General features: G+C 47.1%; 1 protein-coding gene across 2 annotated transcripts in view; it reads left to right on the forward strand.

Annotated features, from left to right (window-relative positions):
• The window catches only part of LOC119389483 (matrix metalloproteinase-2), a 208,042-nt gene that overhangs the window by 153,045 nt on the left and 27,131 nt on the right, over positions 1–27,866 (forward strand). For both annotated transcript variants that reach the window (XM_037656768.2, XM_037656769.2), the window contains exon 3: positions 12,105–12,427. In XM_037656768.2, coding sequence (XP_037512696.1) covers positions 12,105–12,427 — 323 coding nt within the window. The remainder of the gene's footprint in view (positions 1–12,104; positions 12,428–27,866) is intronic.

Here is a 27,866-nt window from a genome sequence, read left to right on the forward strand (position 1 = left end):
CACCCCCCCCCCCCCCATGAGAAAATTTTCAATTTTGCATGTGTATATATACACGCACACATCAAACGCACGCACGAACATACAAAAAGTGTAGGCACCGCCCCCCCTCCCCCTCTCCCGAAAAAAATATATATTTAGCTAGGTCTCTGGGAAGGACGTAAGGGTCTCGGCAATTTTTTACACCGAAACGCACTGTTGGCAAACGTAAAGGGCTGTTCGTATTCGCGACCGAAGCTTTGCCTCTGGAAGTCTTCACAGGCCTGCCTCCTCCCTGGCAGGCGAGCATAGGCGGCGCCTGCTCAGCACGTCACCGCGGGCACGAAAAAAAAAAAAAAAAAACTTATACGGGAGAGGGGAGAAGATGTCATGCGCTACAGTATCCACTTCGCAGTTCGCGGTCTCTGCCATACTCGCCGACGAGCCTCTTCAGTCGTCGCTGGAGTGTCGAGCCCGAAATAGAGCAAAAGTCACGTGATGCGTGCTGCCGCAGACTGGCTCTCGCGGTGTCTTGTGCGCCGCCGTCATCGCCGTCGCGTACACCCGTACACGAGCTCGCGTATAACGCGCGGCACCGTATATGTGAGACGAGGTCGTAGTAGTGCTCCGATACACAGGCGTACGTCACGCACTGAGGCCGACGCTTCCGGTGCAAACGACGGTCGGACGTATATGTGTCGTGCTCGTTTCACTTTGTGTTAATTAGTTACTTAGTTAAGTAGACAGCACTGGTTAAGTTGCACTGGTCATCCGCTCCTCTGCTCGTCATAATTCTTTTCGTCTTCTCTTTCACTGAACCCGGACGGGGGTCTGTTTTGAATAAGGTTGTTCTCTCTCTCTCTCCTCTCTCTCTCTCTCTCTCTCTCTCTCTCTCTCTCTCTCTCTCTCTCTCTCTGTTTTTCACGTTTTCAAGCATGAACCACGTGACTGCAGAACAACCAATAGACGCATTACGCCTGCTCCTGCCTTGTATTATGGCAGCATTATCTTGCTAACCAATACCATTGCCTCGTGTTGATCCGCCGCTATAAGCTTCGGTGAAATTCATGAAGAAAGAAAGAAAGAAAGAAAGAAAGAAAGAAAGAAAGAAAGAAAGAAAGAAAGAAAGAAAGAAAGAAAGAAAGAAAGAAAGAAAGAAAGAAAGAAAGAAAGAAAGAAAGAAAGAAAGAAAGAAAGAATAATGATGAAGGCAGCGAGCAAATATTCAATTTCCCTTGTTTTTGAAGGTTCTCGAACAGATTTCTCGAAAGTACCTGCATAATTATCCAACTCCAGACAGAGCCTTTTCCTTCCATTCCAGTTTTGGCAGTGGTATGACGCCACAAGCCACGTTTCTGCTCAGCTTACGTGAATCTCGCATCTGCGCTCTTTCGGGTACGAATACACGCTGCGGCAATTCACGAACAAGAAATGCAGCTGCTGTCGCCTGGTGTGTCGTGAGGCCGAATTCACAAAGCTTTTCATGTATTCATTTATTTTTGTAGCAGCAGTCCGCCATTACTGTGCTCTCATCAAGGTGCTTTTCTAAGCCATGCATCTGTTGCATGGCGTTCCATCTCGTTTAGAAACAGAGCTCATGTTCACGAAATGTAGTTGCGCTGTGATAGCTCGTAATTAAAAAAGAACACATATCAACCAATCACGGCAGGACGCGCATTCAGTGACGGCGAACGGCCACAGAAAAATACTACTTTGTCATCCAACACACTTCTTCATTAAGGGGCAGGCTGAGACGCAGCTTCCGTTTTCAAAGGGATGCTCCATTTTCATCAAAACTGAGCACGTCGCACGTCTTTATTCGTAATTAAATTACATTTTTCACGCGTTCTCACGCATTCCGCGGCTAACCTCATCATCCCTTCAAGCTCTCCGTTCCTCTCCATCGCGGAAGTAATTAGCAACGTAACGCACTTAGTCTCGAAAAAAGAGAGTAATTTCTGCGGCGTATCCCCGAGTGCGCGTCGGCCCACAACGGAACGCCTTGTATGCCAACAGCACCAGCAGCAGCAGCCGGATGAGCCAGGCGCAATGAGCCGCGCCGCCGCTGAAACGTCATGAAAAATTCAGCGCACAGACTCCTCCTGCTGATGCGGAGCTGCAGACGCTGAGGAGGAGAAGGAGAAGAGATGGAAACACCGCAAACGTTCAGCGTTGCAATGTCACGTCTCCCTGAGGCTTCGGCGGAAAGTATAATCGCTGGGATAGAAACGGTGCGGGGACACAGCGATTGACAAGCGACAAAGCCGCCGAATAAATCTCGTCCAATCTTTTTTTTCTATTCTTTCTTTTTCGTTTGCGGCATTAGCGAACAGCGACACGTACTCCCGAACGCAATTATAGGAGCGCTTCTGAGTCCCGTTATAGTGTACAGCTGCAGGCCGTGGCGGCATTGCCGAAGGCTTTGCGAATCGTGCTGTATTGCCGTCTTAATATTGTGTGTATACCCTAGGCTTCCCCGTGTGTAGTGTATACGGCCGCGTATTTTTTGCTGAAAACCAGTAGAACGTGTGCTGCGTTGGGGCCTGGTGAATTATCGATTCGCGTACACTGCTGTTCCTTTCGGTCGACGCTGCTCGTATAAATCATGAGCGTTCGTTTAACACACAAAAGAACAACCGCACGAACTCGATATATCGACCGCGTTTCACGAAAAATACTTAGCCACAAGGGCTGAAACGACGGCGTCCTTACTAATACGACTTCAGTACACAAAATCCGAGCCTTTCGTTGTTTTCGGGTAGAAACGATGCAAGAAAGCGCTGGAGAGATGAAAAGCGACACGAAAGCGACGAGGGCGTTGCAAAGGAATCAACAATGACCGACGGAGTGTATCGCAAGTTTCCAGGTTTATTCTCTTCTTGCAGCCAGGGTTGGGAAACGCAGCTGGCGCAGTGGGTTCCTGCGGCTTTGTTCAATCTGCCGAGGCGGGAAGCTAAGAGCAGATGGCACGGATGTGCCTGCTATCGTAATCTCACAAATATAAACAGAAAAAAAAGTGAACAGAAACGTGTTCACAAGAGCAGAACAAATCGGTACAAAACTGGGCGTGCTTACGCGATTCCCGTACAAACAGATGTATCCACCGAGTACGTAGTACGTTCCTGGAATCCTCGAAAATCGACACCTTCTGAGCGATTCGCTCAAAAAGCGGCGAATGTAAAGCTAGGGGAAGAGCAGTTCTGTTTCCCGACCGCAGCTGACGGTGTCCGTCTTTAAAAATTCGCGCGCTGGTTTAGCACTGCGGCTTCCTATAAAACCCCCGTGTTACCAAATACGCAGTTCTAGTTTTCTTTTGTTTGGTTTCATTCTTTCAGTGTTTTAAATGTGCGGAGTGAGGACAGCTCGAGTGATCGCAGGCTCCATTTCTAGCTTTGATGCACGCTTCGTTACCGTGCACATTAATGAACTTCACCTGCATTAGTACCCTTGTTATTATTTCAAGTGCTCCTATATACTGCCCCAATTATTTTTAACCACTCGTGATAGCTCGTATATTTCATTTCGCTGAATTTACTTCGTTGTATTATTTTATTCACACTCCCTAGGTGAATTTTTTTACTGTATTTTAATATACGGACTGACAAACGGAACCTTCTTCGTATTATCCGTTTATTTATATATATTTACAGCTGTAGCCGTGCAATGTTTTTTTTGTGTGTGTGTTGTTGTTGTTGTAGCCGGAAAACTCCTCACGGCGCTGAGAATATATGACGGTGCTCCGTTGTGTGTAAACTGTTTTTATCATCGCGTTGCATGGCCTTTTATATTTGTGTTTCTTCGTACTGTGTACTGTTGTTCTAACGTTTCTTTATATTTCTCTCTTTTTTTACATTTATAAGACTAGTTTTTCTTGAATATTTATAACTATTTTTTTATTATTCCTTTAGTTGCATATGTGCGCAAACAGTCGGACCTTAGGGCTTTTCCTGGGCACGTTGAATAAATAAATAAATAAATAAATAAATAAATAAATAAATAAATAAATAAATAAATACTACGGTCGAAGAAGGACGACCTCCCTTTTGGTGATTACCATCTGGAGAGGAAGAAGGGGGGAGGTCACCCTTTCACGGGAGACACGTCACACGCAGAGACAAATTCCAGAGAAGCGGTCAGGGTTGTAATTTAGTGGCTGCGATGCGCCGAACTCTCTCCTCTTGGGAGGCGTCTCTGATAAACGTCCATTAAGGCAGTCGTGACAGGAGCAGCCAAGATCCTGTGTAGTGCCATCTTTCTTTAACGCTGATTTTTTTATTTCTTATTACTATTTTTTTTAGTGTGCGCTGCGTCTATCACCGGCTTCCTGTCAAAGCCAGTAACGAAATTTACGTAATCGCTCGCACGCCGCTTGAAGTAGTTGGGGGAAGACTCGGAATGAATTGGCATGCCAAAAGCAGTTTATCGGCCGGGTACCGATTTTTTCTGACGTTGCCGCGACGCTGCAGATAAGCGAAATTTTTGCTCACTGTTCGTGTGTACGCCTTGTCTTTCGACCTTTCCCATCGTGCATCGTACGCCCGCCAATTTATTTCGCTTCGTTATACCTCCGCGTACGGCCACGTTTGTAGCTCCTTTAACTTGCATTGGTTCTGATATGAAATAGGCAGAAGAACCTAATTCCCAAACATGTTCTTTCGTGCTATTTGCCATTGGCCGGTCGCCTTTGCTAATCGTATGTCTAGCACCGCGATTGGCTGAAATCTTCCATTACGAAGAAGCCTATACGGCGTAAGAGCATTTTGTGAAGACGTGCCAAAACGTTTCGTAACTACAGCATCATGTAGGGGTTTTGACGTCTTTAGTTAATAAATTAGCATAACGCGGACAGTGTGCCTTGAAAAACGAAGCAACATAAGCCTATAGTGGCCGCCTGCAAGATTCGAACGTCAGTTCTGAGGGTCTGGGCTAGTATCTGAAAAAAAAAAACAGACAAAAAAACATACCTTGACAATCCTGACGCTAGACATAACAGCGAAGCGGGCTGGGCAATGGCAAAAAAAAATAATAATAATAAAGGAGGTATTATGAATTCGGTCCCAGGAGACCGTTGTTTTGACCACACCGCTTGGGTAACTAGCGCTGGTCATCTATAACCGTACTATCTGAGGCATATGAAATACTTCGCATAGAGAATTTCGCTGCGTACATAAGACAGGACTGAAGATAAATATTCGGCTAAAATGGGTTAGTAAAATACGTACATGGAACACCAAGTGTGTCAGTCTTACCGCGAGTGGAAGCCTCGCAGGCCAGAAAAGATGCGAAAAAGGCAATCGATGATTGTCTCAAAACTCCTGTCATACGTAGCTGTATGCTCCGGTACCCGCTCTGCGCGACGTTGCAGATTTTGGCAGCATCTGTTCGAAGGTAGTAAAAAAACAAACAAACAAAGAATTCAGTGAGTTCGAAAGTGAGCGAAGACAGCACCTGTTCTACAGATATTTCGTGCCACCAGAGGGATGCAAATACGGAGAAAATAGCGTGAAATCATAGGTGTCATATGATGGCAGCAGATTCGGCTATACGAGTGCTTAACTCTACGGGACAAGCATTTCCCGCTTAATTTTCTCCAATTTTACAGGCTAATGACCAACTCTACCCTCTGCCACATAAGAAGAAAAAGATAATATAGTGACAACATTTAATAGAATAACAAGAAACCCCAGGGTCACTAAATGGGCCCTGGGCGTAGGCAGGGTCCTCAGTCCGGGACCCGATGAGCCGCGGCCGCCCTGCGCGCTCTCGCGACCAGAGCGAGCTGGTCTCGGGAGAGCGCATTTTAAAATGACCAGTCTGACAATTTAGACCAGGGTGTCGGGACGGAACGAAAACCGAAGACGAAAAACGAAAAAAAAACGATATTTTTGATTGGAACGAAAACGTAACCGAAACTTTATCTATTATTTCGTTCCGGAGTGAAACCGAAATTTTTTTCAATCGTTTTTCGGTTCACAAGAAAACTTCGCAATCCGGAACAACTGAGCTGATGCCACGTGAGCAGTTATGCATATCTCAGGGTACAGTATTAGCGCATACCTCAGGCAGGAATTCGAAAGCAAAGATATGTTTAAATTATGCGAAAAACGAAAACAGCGGCAACCAGAGATGTTTATATTAACGCAAGCTGACTTTCGCACGCCTGTCACGCAGGCCAAAGTGGAGAGGGCATTGTCGGCGCTGAAGTTTGTTACAGCCAAAGCTTTTATGAGATCACAACAGCTGACTTTGGCACCATAGTTGCCCGCCGCCGCCGGTATCCGTGACCGTTTCCGCGTGATATAAGAAAAAATAATTGAGAAACAAATTTCTAGGATCGGATGGGATTTTAACCCGCGACCTCTGCGTGGCAGTCGGGTCTTCCACCACAGTGCCACGCTGGTGCTTGTAACTCGTTCGAAAAAATACTCTATACAGGCGTCATGTCGGGCAAGGAATCGTGTTGACATATGTAATATAGCGTGGCAGAGGAGGAGAATAACATCCAGTCATCAGACAATAATAATAGCGCAGAGTGTGTGCTTTAATGCAGGGCTTAAAGTCAGGGGGGGGGGGGGCACGGCCCCCCTTCCATTTCTTAAGGAGGGGCTGTATGTATAGGTCGCCGCCCTCTGAGGGCCCCCCCTCCAATGAAGGGAGACTAAGCCCTGCTTTAATGCTTCCCACAGTGTTGCGGAGTTGTCCCACCGTAAATGGAATTACTCCGGAATCATTCCACATTTTCCCGATCCCAGAATGGAATGGGAATAGACTTACGTCTTTTTCCGAAAATAGAGCACGTTTTCGTCTAGGTCCTGTTTTTCACACTTCAAACAGTAGTAAGTCAGAGCCTCGAAATTAGCAATAAAGCAGTATTTTTAAAATGGCTTGGCTAAATACAAGCACGGTACATTTTTAAGCAACGCGCCTACTACAAACTGAGGCATAAGTTAGTGTACAAACAAATGCACTATCCCAGCAGATGCAGAAGGGAGAAAACAAATTATTTCTGCGCGTTGATTCCCATTGATACCCCCACACGAAAGTGGCGAATACTCTATGCACAGCCTGATGTTTATCTCACGAGCAGTTTAGTACCTGACACACGTAAATAACTTTTGCGACAAGAAAGATATTGCATACCTGCGCACAGGTGAACACAGAAAGTTCTCACCCCATCCATGCTTGCGAGGCGCGCTTGACAAGCCTGAGTACTGATGAGCAGTGCGGCCCAGCGTTCCGCATTCGATGCAAAGGCACAAGGTGCCCGAGCGGTGCACTGTTCCAACTAATACCAGCAGATCTAGAGGGTTTTCTTCCCCATTAACCAAATCTTAGTTTTCTCCATATTCCCGATCGCTCGAGACGCGTGGCAAAACTGCTTAGCCTTCTTGAATACTACTTTTGTCAGCAAAAAAATACGCTATGTCGTCATTTTAGCATGAGCACATTTAAGCTTGAACATTAAAACACCGCCATTCGTTCAAACACGCTGACCATGCAAATACTATAGGTAGCGGGAGAACTGCCCCTATGGGAATCAGTAGGGTGGTTGTACTGCACGAGATCGCTCACCAAGCTACATCCCTCGACCTTAGTAACGTGTTTTGCGTAGTTTTGCAGTTCTTAATGCATCTGATGACATCAGCTTTATGGGGCGTCCATTCTTAACTTGATAAAATTATCAAGACGCCTTTCCTACGTCGAAGAATTGCAGGAATGGAATTGAGCTGCCCGGCCATTCCCACTGTCCGAATGGGCTAAGTTTTTCATTCCGAGGAATTGAAAGGAATGGAATTGTGGCAAGTTCTGATTCCCCGGAATGGAATTGGAATGGAATGGAGGCGCCCATTCCGCAACACTGCTTCCCACCCACTGCAAAGTGTCCAGCCATAATACTTCATCATCATCAGTCACAGCACAAAGTGCTCATAATGCCTTATAGATGTATAGCGGGTAGTACGATTCTCCGAATAATTACGAAAAATGGCATAGTGGGAACTCCGTTACTTCAGAAAAAATTGTGATGATTTATGGCGTAGTGGGTACCTTGCATGTGTACTTGTGTTAGTTGCCCCAAGAGACTCTACAACGGGCTCTACGAAGTCCGCTCTTCCAGCTTTCGCTGTGACTGTGCTGCGTATTCCGCGCAGGCCTGGCTATCTTTCTATCAGAACAGCGGTCTCGCACATCAGAGAGTACACTTAATGACGTGCTGCTTCTGAGATCGTGCTCACTCCCTTGACACAAAGCACTTAGCCCACTAAAAAAAATTCGGGTTTATCTTTTGAGAAAATAAATACTATGACCTTGAAATTAATTCTGGTTTGTGCTAGTTGGTAGGAATTCGTGGTACAGTTACTTTCACTCCTCTGAAGAACATGTTTTACCCTTGTCCCACTTTCTTTAAGAGGAGGGCAAGTAACTACATCACAAATCCAATGTTTTTTTATGATTACCTTTACTTCGAACTTTCTCATTAAAAAAAAAACCGTTACAAACCGTTACGGAACGTTTTTTTTTCTTTCGATCCGGAACAGAAACGGAACGGAACTTATTGCTGTGGAACGAAACTAAAACCGAAACGAAAAACATTTCGTTCCGACACCCTGCTTTAGACTGATGCACTATCTCTCGTTAGTGTCACTCTAAGGGTCGCACTGGTCTCTCTGCACTCCCACCTTCTCTGTTTGCATCCTGCTCCTCATCACTCTCTAAAAGTTTTTTCATGCGCCCTTTGCCTCTACCACGGGGCACAACATAGCGAAGTTAAATCCAGTCTGTATGGGCTGACCCCTCTGCGCACCTTCCTGCAAGTAATAAAGGCCCTGTCGCCGAAAAGGCGCAGAGGCGTTGAAAACGGCGGCGGACGTCGTGTGGCCCTCATTACCTCCATTGCGCACTCGTAGAGAGCCGGCGCAGAATGCAGCGCAGTGTACTTAATCGTCCACAGATTATCTACACGACGAGAACCTATACAAGTCCTCGCTGTCTCATAAGTACGATGCGAACTCTCCTCAAAAGAATGACAATTCCATCAGCTCGATGCACACTGCAAGTTCTGGATTCCTTGGAGCCAGTACTTGCAAGCCTTTTTCAACATCTCGGATTCCAGTCGATACCTTAAGACAACCGCAGAGGAACCGGTCTCAACTATTTTTCAGTTGTGACAGTCTGTGAACGCTGATATTTGTGTACGCGTATTATACTTGTTCTCTCTTTCCTCTTCGCTTCTTTTTCTTCCCTTCGCCCTCCCCCCGCATAGGGTAGCAAACCGGGTACCACCTGGTTAACCTCCGCGACTTTCCTTTGTCTTTCTCTCTTTCTGTCGCACTAGTTCACGATGTAGTACTTTACCAAGTTTTGCTGCAAAGAAGACACGGCCTCCATTCCGGCGTCATTTTCATGATTCCGCATGCAGGAGAGCTTAGCTGTTTCGCCCGCTCTCGTGCGAGATGCGACGCCGGCGCAGAGGCGGCGACGACGATCGCAGACACGATCCTCTTCTTTGCGGGGTCACGACTATTAACGCGAAAGAGGCGCCGCCGCCAGTAGTAGCCGGAATACGCGCTCAGCCGGCGCGCCCTTTTGTCTCCGCTCGCTTCCTGCTGACTCGGCTCTTTTCCTGACGAACCGCGGCGCGCATCCTATTCACTGTGAGAAAAAGCGCCCGTTCTGCAGGGGCGCGAGTTTCTGTTTCGCTTTTTATTTCGCGGAGACTTTGCTCCAGGAAAAGTCGGCTCCTCACATTGTTAGGTTAGCCGACATTCATTTGGGCACTCGCTAATTGGGGCCCGCGACGCGTCTCCGCTGCCGAGTATCGTTACTTCGTTATTACCACCACGCCCTCGCTTTTCTTTCATTTTTTCTTCGTCTAACTTCGTAGCTACGGCGCAGAGAGTCACTCACATTCAGCTCGGTGCATGGAGCGCGATGAGCACCTGCCGTTAGTTCACCGAGCCAACCGAGTTGGTTTTATTATTTCCCGCTCGTTCTTTCCGTCTGCCGCAACGGGCGATTGTCGCGAAAAAATGGGAATTCCCTTCTTTCTTTAAGTAACTCCTCGCAGTAGGAACTTAAAAGAAAAGAAAATGTTAATGACTACGCGCGCTTCTGGCGCTGTCTTTACAAAGACTGCAAATTATATAGAGAGCAACTGAGCAAAACGAAAGGAAACATGGATGATGAAAATAATATATTGTGCTACACTATACACTGCATGAGGAACGGGTCATGGGGAGGTTAAAAAATGCAAGGAGAGACGAACACGGAGCAGTGGACGCATTCGGTCACTGTACTATACCGCTGACTGTGACTGCGCAATGTCAAATGATTGCGTGTCACAGCAAACACCGATTCATCCTACAGCTGACTGAGCAGGTATTTGGCGCTCAATAGCTGCTACACTGCACTTGCCGTACACAGCTGCGGTGTCTACAAGCACTAAAGGGTACCACTGTCTATTGAAATACCTTGTAGCCACTCCTTCCTTGTAGCTTTTACTATTCGGGAAACATCAACGTAATGAAAATATGTCGAGCCTGTCTCCCCTACTATATTTGTCACGTATTGATTTATTAATTTTATTTTATTTTGTACATACTGCCAGTCCCAATGGGGACTGTTGCAGGACGGCAAACAAAACAAAACAAAAACACAGAATAATATTGTGCCAATAAGGGGCATCACGAATTATACAATGTTAATCAATTATTCGTAGCAAGTATAGGTTAAGAATTTTTGAAATGCACTTACAGCACATCGTGATCACATTCGGATGATACACAGTATAGGTAAGCTGTAAAAATAAAATAACTAAACAAATTCAAATGGAAGCGGAACGTATATGTTCTTCAAGTAATGTTAGAAATTGACTGAAATCGCTCCAGTCTGGTAATCTATTGCATTTCCTAATGGCCTGTGGAAAGAAAGAATGTCTGAAGCAGTGAGCGTCGAAACGGTATTCCTGTAAGGATAGTGGATGCTTGTGGCACGACTTTCGTTTCCGACAAAGATAGAAACTAGGTTTAGAAGAACAGATACTTGGGCGAGTTTGTAAGGATCTATGATGGTACTTGGAAGCGCAAAACACACAAGATGCACAAGAAAGGAGCGCTCGTCGTGTGTAGTTCTCCTTTCTTGCACGAAAGAAGGGCTCGTTTTTCTTTGTTAGACACAATGAAAACTAACAGAAAATAATGCCAAGGAATGTATAAGTTACGCTATTTTGTAGTAATTATGATATAAATGTGAAGGAAGTAAAGTGGACGAAAAGATACATCGCCGCCGGCAGGGACCGAACGTGCAACCTTCGAATAACGCGTCCGATGCTTTACCAATTCAGCTACGGCAGCGGTCGTCCCCCCGTCCACTTCATTGGGTATATCGGTGCAATTAAACCCCGAAGTGTGAAGGCACGTTCCCACCAAGCGCGGATCCGGAAAGCGGACGCAGATTATCCGCAAAAGCGGAAAACCCGCGGCCGCTTTCCCGGATCGCGCCCGGACCGATTTTCTCCGCGCGGAATAGTTGGCCGCTTTGGCCGCAGCCAATCAGGGCCTCGCGCGCGCCCAGTATCGCGCAGTGTCGCAAGATGGCGATGCGTCCACCGTCGATACCGTCGATTGGTGAATTGCTCCGCCCGCGCGGCGGAGCGTGCAGAAGGCAACGCGATCGGTCTGAACAGCCACGCGCCCTCGCTGCCTCTCCGCTTTGAAAATCCGCTTGCCTGCTTGCGTGCGCCGCCTTCGGCGTGAACGTGCTTTTAGTCAGCGCCGATCGTATACCCATGGCGGCGAGTGTGGAGCACGTGATCTATTTACGAGCAGGCAGTGGACCAATAATCCTTCGCGTACTACCTGACGGCATCAAGTTTGCCAAAACGAGACCCTCGCTATGAATGAACGAAAGAAGGGGAATTTTAAGGGCTCGTTTTTCTTCGTTAGACACAATATTAATGAGAACTACCAGATATGTGTCTTGCGCTTACAATTACCGTCATGGAAAGATAGAAACGATGAACTGTCAATTGATTGATTGATTGATTGATTGATTGATTGATTGATTGATTGATTGATTGATTGATTGATTGATTGATTGATTGATTGATTGATTGATTGATTTTCACGCAGCGTGGAGGAGTTCCCGCGTCAGGTCGACCGCGGCATGATCCGGTCGGCGATCGGCAAGGCGCTGAAAGTGTGGAGCGACGCGTCCAAGCTGCGCTTCACCGAGATCGCCGCCGTGTCGAGCCGCCGCCGGAGGCCTGGTGACGACGGGGGCGCCGATCTCGCGGTGTCGTTCGCCAGGCTCGACCATGGCGACGGCTACTCGTTCGACGGGCCGGGCACCGTCCTGGCGCACGCCTTCTTCCCTGGGGAAGGCCTGGGCGGAGACGCGCACTTCGACGCCGACGAGAACTGGATCACCGGCACGCCCTCCAGGGACTCCAACGGTCAGTTATTTGGCTTGTATACGCTATAAGTGGCAGGGAACGCAGCCGCGATTGCTTTGGCTGATGAGGAATGGGGTACAATCAAACTCGCATGTATCGAACTCCCACAAAAAAAAGAACGTTAATTAGTCCGATATATCGGATAATATCGATATACAACTCTTAATTGAATTATTGTATTTTCGGTGCGAAGTTGGCTTCACGGCACTAGAGACGTTAATATAAGGAAGACGACTCCTTCACGGCAATACGCGTTTTTTTTTTTTAATTTTGTCTTTCTCATAGGCTTCTACTTAGAGATGCCGGGTATATGCAGGGGCGGGTTTTACGCGAGAAAATGTGGTATCGATGTAAATAGCGTCTGAAAATCACCATATGCAGTTGTGCGTACTCGTCGGGCGCCGGAAGCGCTCCGTCTGCCTTGGCCTTAAGTGTCGCCATTGTTTATCAATATCATACTCTGCGTAATTCTTGGAATGCTGTACGCGTAAGCGACGTAAGGCTTCTTTTCCCCAGGTTCGAGTGTATTGATTATCGCCAGCTTTGCGGAGAACAGCAGGTTCTTCTGCTTTACGGCATGCATCGCGTTAACAAAAGTAGCGGCGAAGCGAACGTGCAGGACGGGCCCGCTGCGCCACGACGAGGAATCATGGCAGAAAGCACGCGATGGCAAGCGGTAGCTTCTAGTCGCTTTATATGCGCGGCGCCCTACAAGTCACACCGCTCTTCCTCTCTAATATGCATGCAGGAAAGTTCTCTTTCGTGAGGAAAAGCCAACTTCTTGGGGCGTATCGCGCTGCCCGATGTAACTGTACACTTGCCTATGCATTGACGTTAAAACATTACGGTGTTGGAAAACAGTTCGATGTAAAGGATAATTTGATTTAGCCGAGTTCGATATAGTCGGTTTCGAGTGTATTCCTAAACGCTAGTTAATTTCGGTGAATATGTTTAGAGTGAGCGAACGGAACAACTCGTAAATACTTCAGATGTAATTAGAACATTTTGAGGGGTAAGTTAGTGCATTCTAGTAAAAGAATGTGAACTGCGCGAAATTAGGCAAAGGACAATATAGCTTTATCTGGTTTATGCGTCTTCTGTCGTGTTGCCCTTTGCCTTAATCGCGCAGTTCACAACCATTTACTTATGATGCACTTCGCACGATCTCGATCGACAAAAAAGCCACGCATATCTCACTCAAGCTCTCTCTATATGGACAGAAAGAACAGATGTTTGGCTTGTTATAGTGTAAAAAAAGAACGTTAATTGGATCGTTCATAACGCGATAGTGAAACGTGCCTTCGCTGAAGTAGCTACGGCTACGCCGAAGAAGACGACGAAACAGGAAAGAGCTTCGATTATCACAGCCACAAATAGTGAGACGCTCGGCTAAGTCAACGCACGGTATACTACAGCATGCTTGGTAGCTATCCAGCGGCCGTGGTACTGTATACGATGACACTGGGCTCTTTCATCCTCGCGAGAAAAATACCACAGTTTGGTGTGTCCTAAGGAAGTATAAATATCATTGTGAGCCAGCTTTAAGCAGACTGCAAACGACAAAGCGTTAATGGAATAAAAAAAATGTCGGGACCATGATCTCCATTGTCATTTACGCCAAAAAATGCGTATAACAGAGCATTGCTGCATTTCTTGGCTCTGCAACCGCCTTTCTTTCTGCGATGAACGTTGTTGTGTGTGAGCGCGCATAACTTGTTATCCTTGCCGTTTCCTCCTCCTCCAGTGTAGGGTAGCAAACCACGTGAAACCGGCTCGACCGCCCTACCAAGTCTCTCTCTTTCTCCTCAAGTGCGATCTCCACTAATGGATGCTCGATCGGGTTATGTATATACGTGACGGGGCTGGTTATTTAGACGCTTTCACTTTGCTGGCATACGGATGAATGAATAATTATCAATATAGCATCGCGTCGGTGGCATACCACTGGCCCAGTATAAGGGCAGCAGTACTTTCATCGTTTAACTTGGTGCATAATGCGCCTCATACAGGAGACAGTACAAATACTACAGAAATTCCCGTAATGCCAAATATGTTTTTTTTTTTAATCTACTGACAGCATTTATGCTTTGTCACATGTTATATCAACATTTTTTAACCGATCTGCTCAAAACAAACCATTTTCTTTACTGCAAGCCTGTGGGGACCTTGTTAGCAGTTCTTTGGTGCCTTCGACATTCCAATTCAGATGAGTATCGAAGCGTGGCCTGAAACTGCCTTTGAGACTTCGCCTCCGCCGCGTTCCGTCGCCACGAACCTCGGTCAAAAACATAATAAAAAGAAGGATAGACTAGCGACAAATCGTCGGGAACTGCCTCCCGCCTGCCAGTTCACCATAGGTTTAAATGCTCTCATTTCGTGCGCAAAACTTAGCGCATGCCCCCCCCCCCCTCCCCCCGATGAGATAATCGCGTGCACGACACTCCCATCATGCGTGGTTTCGTGTTGCCGGCTGTGGCGTGCATGCAGGAAACCGCGACCACGGCGACCTGGAAGCCACGGAGCGCCAGCTTGTTTCGAATAAGCCAGAAATGCCTCGGTTGGACTTCACGTCGTTGAGAAGTCCTCCAATCGTATCCACAAGCAAACAGGCTCGAGAGCGGCGATGATTGCGTAATTCGTCGTTAAAAGTTACGGAGCGCCGTATGTCTTCGATGCGGTAGCGCAAAATGTCCCTGCTTCAGTAGCTCAGCCTGTTTGGCTTAGATATGTGCCACACTTCTAAGCAGCCAGCTGCGACTTCCTCTGCAACACCAGCCGGCGACATATATGCTTTTTCGTGCCTTCTGGAAGATGCGAACCTGCATAAGTTGCGCTCCGTACGTACCGTATACGCAAAACAGGAGTTCCTCATCTTTATGTGCTATATGGCAAGGCCACACCAACCTCCATGGGCCACACTTGCGGTAACGACGTTCATGTGCACTGTATCTGCTGTCGCATTGCCGGTTGCTGCGAATGTACTTACTCTGCTACAGCATATCATGGAACGCCGAAGTCGCACGACGACGGCCGAAACACTGATGCCGTTATTATTGCTGCCGGAGAGTTAGAGGGTTAACGCGTATGCTTAAAGAGGGTTATATATGTGTAAAATCAGGACTCGCCAAAAAGAGCAACAGGTAGTTTTTTTTTCTTCTCTTAGAGTGCAATGTTAGGTGGGCTGCCATTTTAGTGCTTTGTAACTTAATGCCAGCCAAAGTTGAAGATAAGAGAAAACTGGTCGCCAGTGCACGGGACAGCTAGATGATATTCAACTTGTAATAAATAGACTTCACTGGGATTCATATACGTGTCAACAGGACCCGTATTCAAAGAACCTTCCTATGCGCTAGAAATGCTCATTATAGACAATCTTAGGCAAGCCATATGCCGGAGAAAATATTAACGAAGGCGGTCATCCTATGGCAAGGATCACTTATGAACAAAAATACTTTGTGAATATAGCCCCAGGAATCGACAGCACCTCGATGTCACACTTAACAAGAACACCACGTCCAGCCTTGATGGTCTTTCTTTCTTTCTTTCTTTCTTTCTTTCTTTCTTTCTTTCTTTCTTTCTTTCTTTCTTTCTTTCTTTCTTTCTTTCTTTCTTTCTTTCTTTCTTTCTTTCTTTCTTTCTTTCTTTCTTTCTTTCTTTCTTTCTTTCTTCGTTTGATACACAGCCAATGAAGGTGCTAGCGAAGAAATCACGTCCCAGGGTCTTATCGTCCCGACCGTTCTGCATATAAACTTATACCATCGCAAAGACAACGAAGCGCCTTCTCCGTTGCCTTTATTTTCTCTCTTTCCACTTTTCCTTCTACATCCTACGCTTTGCAGGAGTGCTCAACTGCGAGGAAAAGAGTTAAAGCAATTGGAAAAAGCGCGCACCCGAAAAGTTAAAGAAGTACAGAAGAGGTGGCGTTTTACGAGGCATTTATTGACTCTCGGCTACATACTCACGAACGGCTCCCATTTAACGAGCTCTCTTTAAACGACGCGGAAGCGAAGTGTTGTCGGGGCACCGTGACGTGCCCTGAATGTGTGCGCGCACGCGCTTCGGGGCACGAGACGACGGCGCGGGAGGTATACCGTCTCGGCGGCGAAGGGGGAGCTCCGCAGGCAACGAGCGTGAGGACTCCCCCGACGAGGTGCGCAATTCCATGCTGAGTCACGAACTGCCCCGTCCGTTTGTTTTCCCCCAGGTGTGCTCGCCGCCGGAGCGTATGAGTAATCCTAGCAGCGACCGGCACCGAAAGTGGACCGATTACGACGAGCTGGCAACGGTCTGCTGGCGGGATTTGATGCTGGGTCGTTTCTAATACCTCCCGCTTTCCGTTTCTATGGGCTGAAGAAATTAGTTTTAAAACAAATATAGTTAATAAGGTTCCTATCAGGAACGCTTGCGCTGCAAACTTGTTAAAGGGCCCCTAAACAGCACCTGAAAGTACAGAGAACGAGCGCGTCGTTCTCTCCTGGCGTTTCCCGTCTTTTCGGCACAATTAGTGACGCCAGCAGCCTGCTCACGTGACGTCATGAGGAAATAAGTTGACGATTGGTCTATATACGAGGGATATCAGCGGTGAACTGTATCCTACCATACTTTGTCACGCAGTCGCGCACCCGTTCTGCCTTGTTTCGCATGACTATATTGTGCGCGATCAACTCATTTCACTATGTTTTGTGCGTTTTAGACTGAGCAAGCGGAGATCACAGCATGTAGTCGAAAAGCGCGAGATCCTGAGAGGCTTAGTGCAGACATTGTCCACGCGCTTCGTGAAGAAATCAGTGGTGAGGAGGAGGAGACAACGCCTGTAGAAAGGATATAGCGAATGGGAGAAAGAAACCACTTCCCCGTCTTTGCAGTCGAATTGGTTTAGGGGCCCTTAAGCCTTTGCAAGAGAATGAGGGACATTTTGAAAGGGTATGTGTCCTGGTCGCCGAATGAGTTAAACTTTCTTGCTGAAATTCATGGGCCCGATCGAGTACTGAAAATTTTTTCACTCGTTAAGTGCTCGTTGCTACTGACTGCTCGCCTTCGTTAATAATTATTCCACCATCGCAATAGTCCGGAATTTTCAATTACGGACAATTCTAGCGTGTGCGCGTTTTTGTGAATAATGTGAAGCGGCAGCTAATCCAACTTTTATTATGCTCCCAAGACGCTGCGAAGGACCCAGGCACAGACCACACTGAAGGTGTGTACCCACAAGCTATCATGAACAACACACATGTGATGACGGTCATGGACAGATGCCAAAGAAATGTCCATAATGCGGACCCTGGCAGGGCCCCGAGTGCTTTCGCGCTTAAGAACCGACGAGTGCGCTTTAGTTTTCAAGTACTCAACTAATTACTTCGCGTAACTTATACCGCAGGTTTCAGATTACAGCGGGCAGAAGTTCCCAAAATAGAGAAAAAAAAATGCTAGCAGTGCGTATTCAAATGGAGATAATTATCGTTTCATAAAGTAATTAACTATATTTAGCTTAATTAGGCTTTTCTTGGACTAGTAGATTATGTACTGTGTTTCGATTTTTCGTGCAAATAATATACATCTCTACGAAAAAATTTAGCTCAAGCATCAGAACTGCGCTATCTGTCACAGGCAATGAATTTCTGCATAATCTGAACGAGAACACCTCACATTAATACAAGTGTTGATTCTTTAATTACAGCATCATGTACGCCTGTCACAACATATGCAGCATTGCGAGAGCGCGGCTATGAAAGAAACAGTCGAATATGCAATCAGCGCCGATTTCGAGGATGTCGATAAGAGTGGCATCTTTAACACATAAATATCCAGAAATGAGGCGATCTCTGCGGCGGCAGAGAGAAGCTGCTGTTGCTGCAAAGCCAAGCTACCAGCATGTTCCCGCAGTATAGCCAGGCAAAGAGGGCAGGGCCGTTCTTCCGCAACAGAGACAAGAATGCCGCCAGAATTTGGGCTCCATCGAAGCAGACAACGAGATTTTGAGGAGAGCGCCCGAGGACCACCCAGGAATTCGCATTCTTCCGTACTCCCTCACACAGCCGCTTCAAACTAGCCACTTTTATCGGCCTCCTAGCCTTCTCGCGACAGGGCTTTATAGCCGAGCGTTTTATACACTCGGATTCTTTCTTCCCCGGGCGCTGCTCGTCAGCGATCTGCGATGTTCTTGTTTTTGTCCTTTTTTTCTCTGCCTCGATGGGAAATTCCAGGGGAGTGGAGCGATTCGGGTCACCCCTGCGATCGGTTCTTATGAACAACGGAACAAATCCATACCGTAAGCACTGCAAGAAGCTGTTTGAACTTGGTTCAGCCACTGGGGAAACGTTGCAAACGCCATCGGGGTTGAAACACTCTTCCGAGCGCGCTACCGTATACGCAGCACATTTGGGCTAAACGCGCGGTGTTGGCTGAAACCACGACGATGACGTCCGTCAAACCACGAGTGTTCTCTACTGCGTATCGCTAAACACTGTCGTACACAGTTGTACTGGCTAAGGTCACCAGGCGCTCGAACTGCAACATTCACGCACGTCCGCAATCTTATGCGGTGTGCTGCAATTGTGCTTATTGCTTTACGTGTATAGAAACGTTATGGTTTCTTCAATTAAAACCGCAAAAATGTTTTAGAGATTGTACGAACAAGCTTATGAGAGCACACAGTCAGCCCGTAGAAAGTGACAAACACTAAGCAAAAAGCAATGTAAAAATGCATGTAGGCTTTGTTGCGCTTTCTCTCTCTCTTAGTCCTCAGCTTCGTCAATCTTTTTAAACACGTTTTCCAATTAGCTTGGCTTCAGCCACCTCGTTTAAATAATTAACTTGTGGTATGATGAGTTTTCTTTGTTTCGGCGTGCACGTGTCGGCCAATACGTTTAAAAAAGTTCTCGAAAAGCCCTTAAAGCACCTCTTTTCGATTCTTTTTTCCCCCTCACCGTAGCGGGTACTGCTTCTGGCTTTCTATATAAGCGCCACTTTCCGTATTTTCCAGTAGTTCGCTATTTTCCGTCTTCTCGCGTTCCTCTTTTCTTGTTTTCTTTTTTCCTTTATTACTTTTTTTTCTCCCCTTTTTTTCCCGAGTAGAGGAGTCACCCGTTTACGCGTCCGGCCACAACACAACTCTCGCTCGCTCGCGCCGTTTGTTGTCCGCAGGCGGCGCTCTTCGACAGAAGTGGACAGAAAGCCTGACTCCGGCAATTCCGCGCATTGCAGTGAAAGCTGCGAGTCACGACGTCGGCAGACACGGGGAGACGAGCAGCTTGCGCGCCTCACCTATTCTCTGTCGTTAACAGGGCGGTTAAGCAGTGCCGCTTTACCGTGCGAAAAGTACAGAAATACCGTGCCGTCGTGATCGGCTCGTTACGCTGCTTTTATTAAACTTTTTAGCCGCGCGTGTTTATCCTTGCCTGCGATAACGTGACGATATGATAACGGTGACAATAGAATAATAATAATTGTTGGCTTTTACGCGCCAAAATCACGATGTGATTATGAGGGACGCTGTAGTGGAGGGCTCCGGAAATTTGGACGACATGGGGTTCTTTAACGTGCACCTAAATCTAAGTGCACGGGCATCCAGCATTTCGCCTCCATCGAAATGCGGCCGCCGCGGCCGGGATTAGAACCCGGGACCTTGGGGTCAGCAGTCGATCGAGCACCATAAAGTGACCAATAAAGGTCTTGCAGACTAACAAAAAAAAAAAAACTACGTATGACGACGACGCTATTTCCGCACCTACCGTACGATAAGCCGGTACTGTTAAAACACCCCAACACCTTACTTCCTCAGGCTTTCTCAGTATGGCGAATCGATTACGCGAGGATTAGTTTAATTAAAGTGGAGAGTTGGGCGTGTTGATATTTTGCTCAAAGTACTGCAGCGCAATACATAGACAAGGACGGAAGCTCGTCCTTGTCTGTTTATTGCGCTGCAGTATTTTGATTGGCGTAATCCTCGCGCAGTTTGAGGCACGCAGACCGACGTTCATTCACGATTGGTCCGACTTACACCGTGCGGTGCAACGCGACGCGCAGCTTTAGCCGCGCTGCACGGAGTCGGTAAGGCGGAGCGGTATAAACGGGCCGACATCCGGCACCTTTTTCTTTTACGCTGGTCGCCGGCTTCGCCTCGCGCTGTCAGGATCCCGTCGTCGGCTGCGGGGCAAATGTCTTCCTTCCCGAAGAGCGACGCGTCAAACTGGACGTGTAACGGATGGTGTCTGCCATCCAAGGGAGCCCCACTACCGCACTCCATCGATTGCCGTACGGGCGAGAAAAAAAAAAAAAAAAGCATCTCCTTTGCGAGCCGTTCCCATAGTTTATTTTACTCCTTTATACATTTTTTTTCGCGAGTACGTACACACTTTACGCTGTCGAAACCTGCACTCCCATCTCAAATACCCCCGTCGTTCTTTCTTTTATTTCTTTCAGCAACCTTGGGCTTTATTTTGCGGCTGTTGTCTATCGGCATTATTCTTGCTTCTCAAGCGAAACAACAACGTAAAAGCTAACAAAAATGAAGATTCCAGTTCAGGCCATGCCGTTGTTCGCCGTCGCGATGTTTCCTCTTTTTTCTTTCCAACCTGAAAGAAAATACCAGCGCGATTAACCTTAGAAAGAGAAAAAGTCTAACTAACCGCTGCATAAAATTGCGTTGAACCGCGCCACGGTCGAAAATGCTGCGAAGTTAAAACAAATAAGGGAATATGATTATTAGAGGCACTTACACACCCCTGTACGTCTGTGACGAGCGAGTGAGGCGAAAATAAAAGATTTCTCCTCGCCTCATTCAAACTGTTTGGGATGTGCAAAAGTCACACGAGAACCTAAACGAAGTTAGCACGAGATATACATTCCACCAATTGTCCGCCGCCCGTGTCGGAGCCTATATTAGCTTTGGATTTCTAAAAGCAATCTTTGTGCCTCGCATGCCAAGGCACCTAGGCGAAAGCTATAGGGGCTGGTAGTGAAAAAAAAAAAAAATATGCCAGAGACCCCTTATCCTCCAACCGTGGCGTAACCAGGGGGTGGCACACCAGGCACGTGCCCCTCTCGAAATTTCTATCTGCCGTGGGGATACATAACACAAAATGACACTCAACCACTCTTGCTTGCCCGGCCCCCACTTGAGGTCAAGGACGTGCCCCCACCAAAATAAATGTCTACCCACGCCCCTGTCATCCAGTATGATGTTGGTTATAGTACAATAATCGAAGGCGACCAGCCGATGATAAAGAGCGGCTTCGAAATAGGAGCTCGGCGAATTCGGCATGGTGACAGACGATGTGCTGTAAACGCTACAGTTTTCAATCCGACTGTAGAAATACAAGTACAGCAAACACAAAGGTCATCAGGCGAAATGTCGGGCCGGAAAAGAAGCTCTCCGTTTGACTTATGCGTCTCAATATCCCGACCGGCAGCCTTTGCGACGTGAAGGGCTAAAGCGCCCCTGAGCTAATGCCGACTACAAAGTTCCTGCCAAACTGCCGGAAAATTATCTCTTGCCGCGCCGACGGTGCTATGCTCCCCCTCAGTCGGAGCCGGGCAAGAAGCATGCAGCTCGAGAAAAGAAAAAAGAAAGATGGATAGAAGGCGAAATGGAGTTTTCGGGATCACCAGTAGACGGCGCACATTTCGGTCACGTTTGTCCAAAGAGGCTTTCTTCCCGCGGCGTTTGGCATTTTTTTGCTCCCCCTTTACGCTCGCTCGGCGTGCCGGCACGGTTTGTCAACCGTTTCGCAATATTGCGCGCGCGCTTTCTTGCTTTTCTTTTTTATTACCAGCTGCGCCGAAATTCGCGGGCGTGATTTAGCGCGGCATGCTTGTGCTTGGATGGCTACTTCGCTGAAAAGACGAGGTTAGCGGTGTGTTTTATTTTTGTGCGTGGGGGAGGGTTATGAGGCAACTTTCTAATACATATCTCTTTATTTGGAAGAAAATAACCAGAGTCCGGCTAACTACATTTGACCAAACTCAATCGGCGGAACGATCCCCAGCTAGCTTGTGCAGTTACAAAATTAGGAAGCATCTCCCACGCGCAGCGTGCCATTCTTAAAATTTATTTCCTCCGCAGCTTTCGAGTCTCTTCTAGTAAAGCTTTTTTTTTTTTTTGTAATCGAATGGAGCACAGATGTTAGAATGAAAGGAAACGCTTCGCATGACGCCTTGAATATAAAACGTTGCTTTCCTCACAAAAACTGCAAACAAGATTAGGCTGGAAAAGTAGAATGGATCGAAACTATGCGACAAAAAAAAAATGCTTATTTCACTCCTTCAATGTATGTAATGAGTTTCTTTAAGCAAGGACGCTTTGTTAATAAGAAAACCGTAAAATATGTAGACATCTTATGCAACTGTTGGCATCGGAGTTAAACGAATCGCCCTGTTGATATGCACGCACAAGCATTCGTTTCGTTGTATATAGCCTAAGTTAGCGTATGACAAGACATCTGTCGGCTTCAAAGGGACATATATCCCACTGTAACACCTTATGTCAAATGAGTAATATAAACACCGCGAGACCCACTAGAAAAGCATATTGCATAAATAAGGTCACAAACTTGCAGGTATCCCGAAACGAAGCCTTTTGTATGACATAGCGAAATGCTTTGCAATTGAACTTGCAAAGTTGTACATGGTAAAAATGTAAAACAGCGCTTACTTAAACACAAGACGAAGGAAGAAGAGACACACACGGCGCTGAACTTGCAACTGGTTTAATGAAAAACAACGCGTACTTTTCAAGCCGAGCGCGCATGCTCATTGTCATTTTCAAGGCGAGCGCGCATGCCCTTGAAAAGTACATGTTGTTTTTCATTAAACCAGTTGCAAGTTCAGCGCCGTGTGTGTCTCTTCTTCCTTCGTCTTGTGTTTAAGTAAGCGCTGTTTTACATTTTTACCATGGAACCTCACCAACTCGCCCAACTTGCGTGTCTTCTAAAGTTGTACATTTGTTTATTCCTCAATTAGTTTATCACTTGACAGCTCGCAGCCATCATGTTCGCAAGTAATTCTCCACGCGTGGAGGCCGAAAAAACGTAACAGTTTTGTGTACATTCGATTATCTAAACTTTAAAATGTCAAGTTCTCGAACGTATGCGAAAGCAAAAAGCATGTTCACTCCGTATCAAACGCCTCCGAACATTCTCACACTGCTACTTTTGTCCACAGACTATTAGTAGGTCTGCAGGCACGACGGCGTTTGGGATCCAAATTAAGCACGGTTTGGCATTCTGTGCATGCCTTGGAACTCGGGTATCTTCTACTTGCTCTGAGGCCAGTCACGTCACCTCGGATGGCAGAGCGTGACTCTGTTCTTGAAAATGACGGGTCTCCACAATGTTTGGAAGATGATCTCAGCGCAAGATATGTGCATACTTTGTTCCTGAACATTCAGAACAACAATAAATCGGACTGCCTGCATCCACATTTTCGTTATGGCTCCTTCACTCTAAGAAAAATATCGAGTATTTGGGGAGTATTTCTGCCACACAACAATAATCGTCATCCACCTCGCCTACTTTCCTCGCGTTATCATCGCGGTCCCGGCACTTCCCGGTCACGAACGGCGCGTGCGTTATCAGCGTGACGTAGCATTCTTGATAGGAAAGTGGCGAGAGCCGGGTTTTCAAGAAAGGAAACGCGAGCAAACCAGATGACGATTATTGTTGTGTGGCAGAAATACTCCCCAAATACTCGATTTTTTTCTTAGAGTGTTCGTTTCACTTGTGGTTATCAACGCATGTCCTTTTGCAGTGCTCTTCATTCGATGTGATAAGCAAGGTGGCGGCTACTTTTAAGCGTCCACCTTTCTTGGCCATTGTGGATTGAAGAGGGCAGGTGAAAAAAGGGAGCGGAAAAGGAGCAGCCGTAGCGTTTTGAAACGGCAAGACCACAGAAGTTGGCGCTTCTCAAGAAGCTACCGTGGAGTGCGAAAAAAAAAACCAACAACAACAAAAGTATCTCCCGATGGCATCGTCTCCCGACTGCCCTGTCCCGGTGTGGCCGAAGCATCCCCGTGTAGTCTCGGTGGCGAATCGTACTCTTTTCGCCAACTCGCTTTTCTCCTGCAAGGAGTGGCTTTTTAAGGAAGCGCCAGATTAGGAAGCGTGGACAAGGACCGGAAGGAAGCGCGCAGTCTATTTCTTTGTGCGCGCACGCGTGGACGCTGCTGCGCACCATTGTTGTTGGCCGGAGGAGACGGCATAATGCCGCGACACGAATTCCGTGCACCGCAGCGGTAACGGTATGTCCGTGAAAATTGAAGGCCACATTGACAAAAATATTCGCCTGAAAGACTGTAATTCTATTGGCGAAGGGCAGTTCGTAATATACAAGTGGCTGATAAAAAGAGCATGCCACATGATTTGAAAGATACGACTACACACTGACAAAGGGTTCTTAAAAACTAAAAGCGTCGCGAATTCGTCCGGTGTCGCTTTCACTAAGCCTTGTTTCCCAGGCGGCAATCCGATACGATTCGTTCACCTATTGAAAAAAAATTCTGGGATTTTACGTAGTAAAATCGCGACTTGATCATGCGAGAAGTCGTAGGGGGGATTCTCCGGATTAGTTTTGACCAGCTGGGTTCTTTGATGTGCGCGCGCTTAAACATAAGCATACAGGTGTCCTTGCACTACGGACCCATGGAAAGGTGGCCACCATTGCAGGGACTCGAACCCGCGTCCTCGATTTAACAGCGCAACACCTAGTAGCTGCTTATAGTGACCACGAAGAATATATGCTCATTGAATATAACCACCATCTTTAGTCTTCTCACATGTAAACACTGCATACAGTATAGTGTAATTGGTTGATCATAACCCATATAATGAAAGCATTGTTGTTGCAGTGGCCCCATCCTATTACAGTACGCCTTCGTTTGAGCTTTCCCTTGTTTCTTTTGGTGCTGCACGTGTCTTTGTATCGATGTTGCAGCGGTTACGTTGTCAGACACGCCTAAATGTAAATTTGTTCACACTCACGGTAGACCATGAAGGATAAGACACACAGCAGTACAGCAGATAAGAGAGATAGATAGATAGATCGAGAGAGATATATAGAAATACAGGGAGGTTAACCAGTAGCAGGTGCGGAGTTATTGAACCCACTGGGAGGTAAATGCATGCACGCGATGCCTTGTTATACCGTTTTTTTTTTTCCGCGGTCGAAGACACAAATATATTCGTTCGTAAGTATTATTTGCCATTGGCTGGCTACCTTCGGTAATACTGTACGTAAAGCATCAGGATCGAGTGGCTGGAATTTTTCTTATCCAAAAGATTCTCGCGTAGGGCGTTTTTGTGAATACGGGCCTAGATGTGTCAGCTATTTGATCTAGAATTTGAATTATAGCGCCAATGTTTCTTTGCTTTTTTTAAAAAATCATGTATACAGCGCATGTACCGAACGCCTCATCAAGTGACTTTCGTTCAATGCTTGACAAATTATTAAGGATTTCAATAAACGAACATGTTGTCCAAGTAGCCTCGCAGAGCTGAGAAGTGGCATACCGTTCGACGTATAGACACAGCCACCACTGCTGCACAGTACATTCCCGTTGAGAGGAATCAGCCTGCGTCCCCCGATGCTGTTGTGAGCCGCAGCCGATGCCGGCCATCCCCGAAAAAGTTTCGGGAAGGCGTACGCCTCTTATCGGATTCATCGAGATTGGAGAAGGTTCTCTTTTCTTTCCGGAAGAGCACAGATTCGGAGAGCGATTGGATTGGATTGACTTTTGGGTTCGAGCCACCGCGCGTGTGTCTCCGAGATTCCGCAAGCTCCTTTACACCAACCGCAACTCTCGCTGTTACGTTGTTTAAAATAATAAAGAGCAGAACGAGTGCCCACAAAAGAACAAGGGTTCTTTGGAGCTCCTTAGCTTGGCACTGCTGCGCTATGGTTGCTTGATGAAAAGTGGGCGGCCCGGCCGACCGCTTTCTTAACGTTGAAGCTATAGCGCCCCGTACCTCGGCCACGGTAATGCTATATAGAATGCTTGTTGTGCGGCTGAAGAAGCTGGTTTGTTGCTTTGCTTTTTCAAGACACAAACCGAGACTAAGTTCTATGGGAAGTTGAAGGATCGAGACAAGAATGTCGCTCCCGAGGAACACTCAAAGAATCTTGTTACGGGGCCACGTTCTCGACTTTTCCTCTCCAGATGTATAGTCTTAGAAAAGTTCGGTGTTTCTTTGTTCTTTCTTAAGTGATGGTTCGCAACGTAGGTGCTTGACATCTTACTGTGAACTAATTGGTATTTTGTTCTGTATACTTTATTGTCGATATAATTACGTTTATATAGCTATGCGCACTTTCCCATAAGGCCTATTGCATAGGATTCTTAGCAGTAAGAAGAGGAGAGGAGCCGCTACATCATCAAGTGGAACAAAAGGCAGAGGAACTCTACAGAAAGCTCAAGACGAAGGCAAAAGAGTAAAGAAAGCCGTGATTGGAATGAAGCACATTCGCACGTCGTCGCGTCGTTTCCTGCTCGCTAGAATTTGCCGGCGCGAGGCAAGTAGGTGGCAGAGGACAGGCAACAGAATGCCATCGCGTCGCATAATGTTCGCGGCGAAAGGGTTGAGAGGCCGCTCTTGCTTTTCGACACCGAGTATGCGGCCTCCTTGCGGATTCTTTTCATTCGTTCACGGCCTCAGTGCGGCGATCACGAGGCAAGAACGAGCCCCTCCAATTCATCGGCGATCCCCTCCTCCCCTCCGTCCCGTGGCGCTCTGGCGTCGTGCCCGTAACAGAGTTATAAGCGTCTCCTCCCCTACGCTGTCGTAGAGACGAGCTCCGGTCCCGAGGGCCGAATTGTTTCCCCTGCGCTCGTTCCCGTCTTAACAAAGGCGCACGAGCGCACCATATGCGGGAAAGGGAGGATGGAGATTGGCCATGGCATGGCTCTGTCCGCGCTCTCCTCCGAGGCGTATGGAGCCTCGTGACCCATTGTGTGTGTGTGCGCGTGCCCGAGAAGCGCCGCTTTTTGCGAGGCACCGTCATAATGTGCACGGCAGTGTCAGCATCTTGTGCCATGCCGCGTGCATTACGCGCGACTTCGTGGGGCCCTGTTTTGGACCAGTTGGGTGCACCTCCGGCGGCAGTGAGGCACCGCGGCTCAACTGCGCTGCTCCGAACGGGCGAGATTTAAGTTTTGCGCTTTTAAACAGGTTCCCGCCTAAACCTACTCATTTCAAAAGTCCAAAGTGACATCTTTGTTAAATTGCGCGAAACTCGAGTTTTAGTCTTCCTGCAGCAATCGGGTTTTAAGATTTCGAACTGCGTAGATTTGTTCATTTGCAAGGGCAGAGAAAACGGGTAAGGATGAAAAATAGTGAACAACAAATCGAATACTAGGGAGTACCCATCTTCAAACGACGATTTATTGCTGAAAACACGCAAGACGGGATAACTGTTTAGCTAACTAACAACTGAAACAAGGTTTCTCGGT

This window comes from Rhipicephalus sanguineus, chromosome 4 (genome assembly GCF_013339695.2).
Source record: "Rhipicephalus sanguineus isolate Rsan-2018 chromosome 4, BIME_Rsan_1.4, whole genome shotgun sequence".
NCBI classification, from domain to species: domain Eukaryota; kingdom Metazoa; phylum Arthropoda; class Arachnida; order Ixodida; family Ixodidae; genus Rhipicephalus; species Rhipicephalus sanguineus.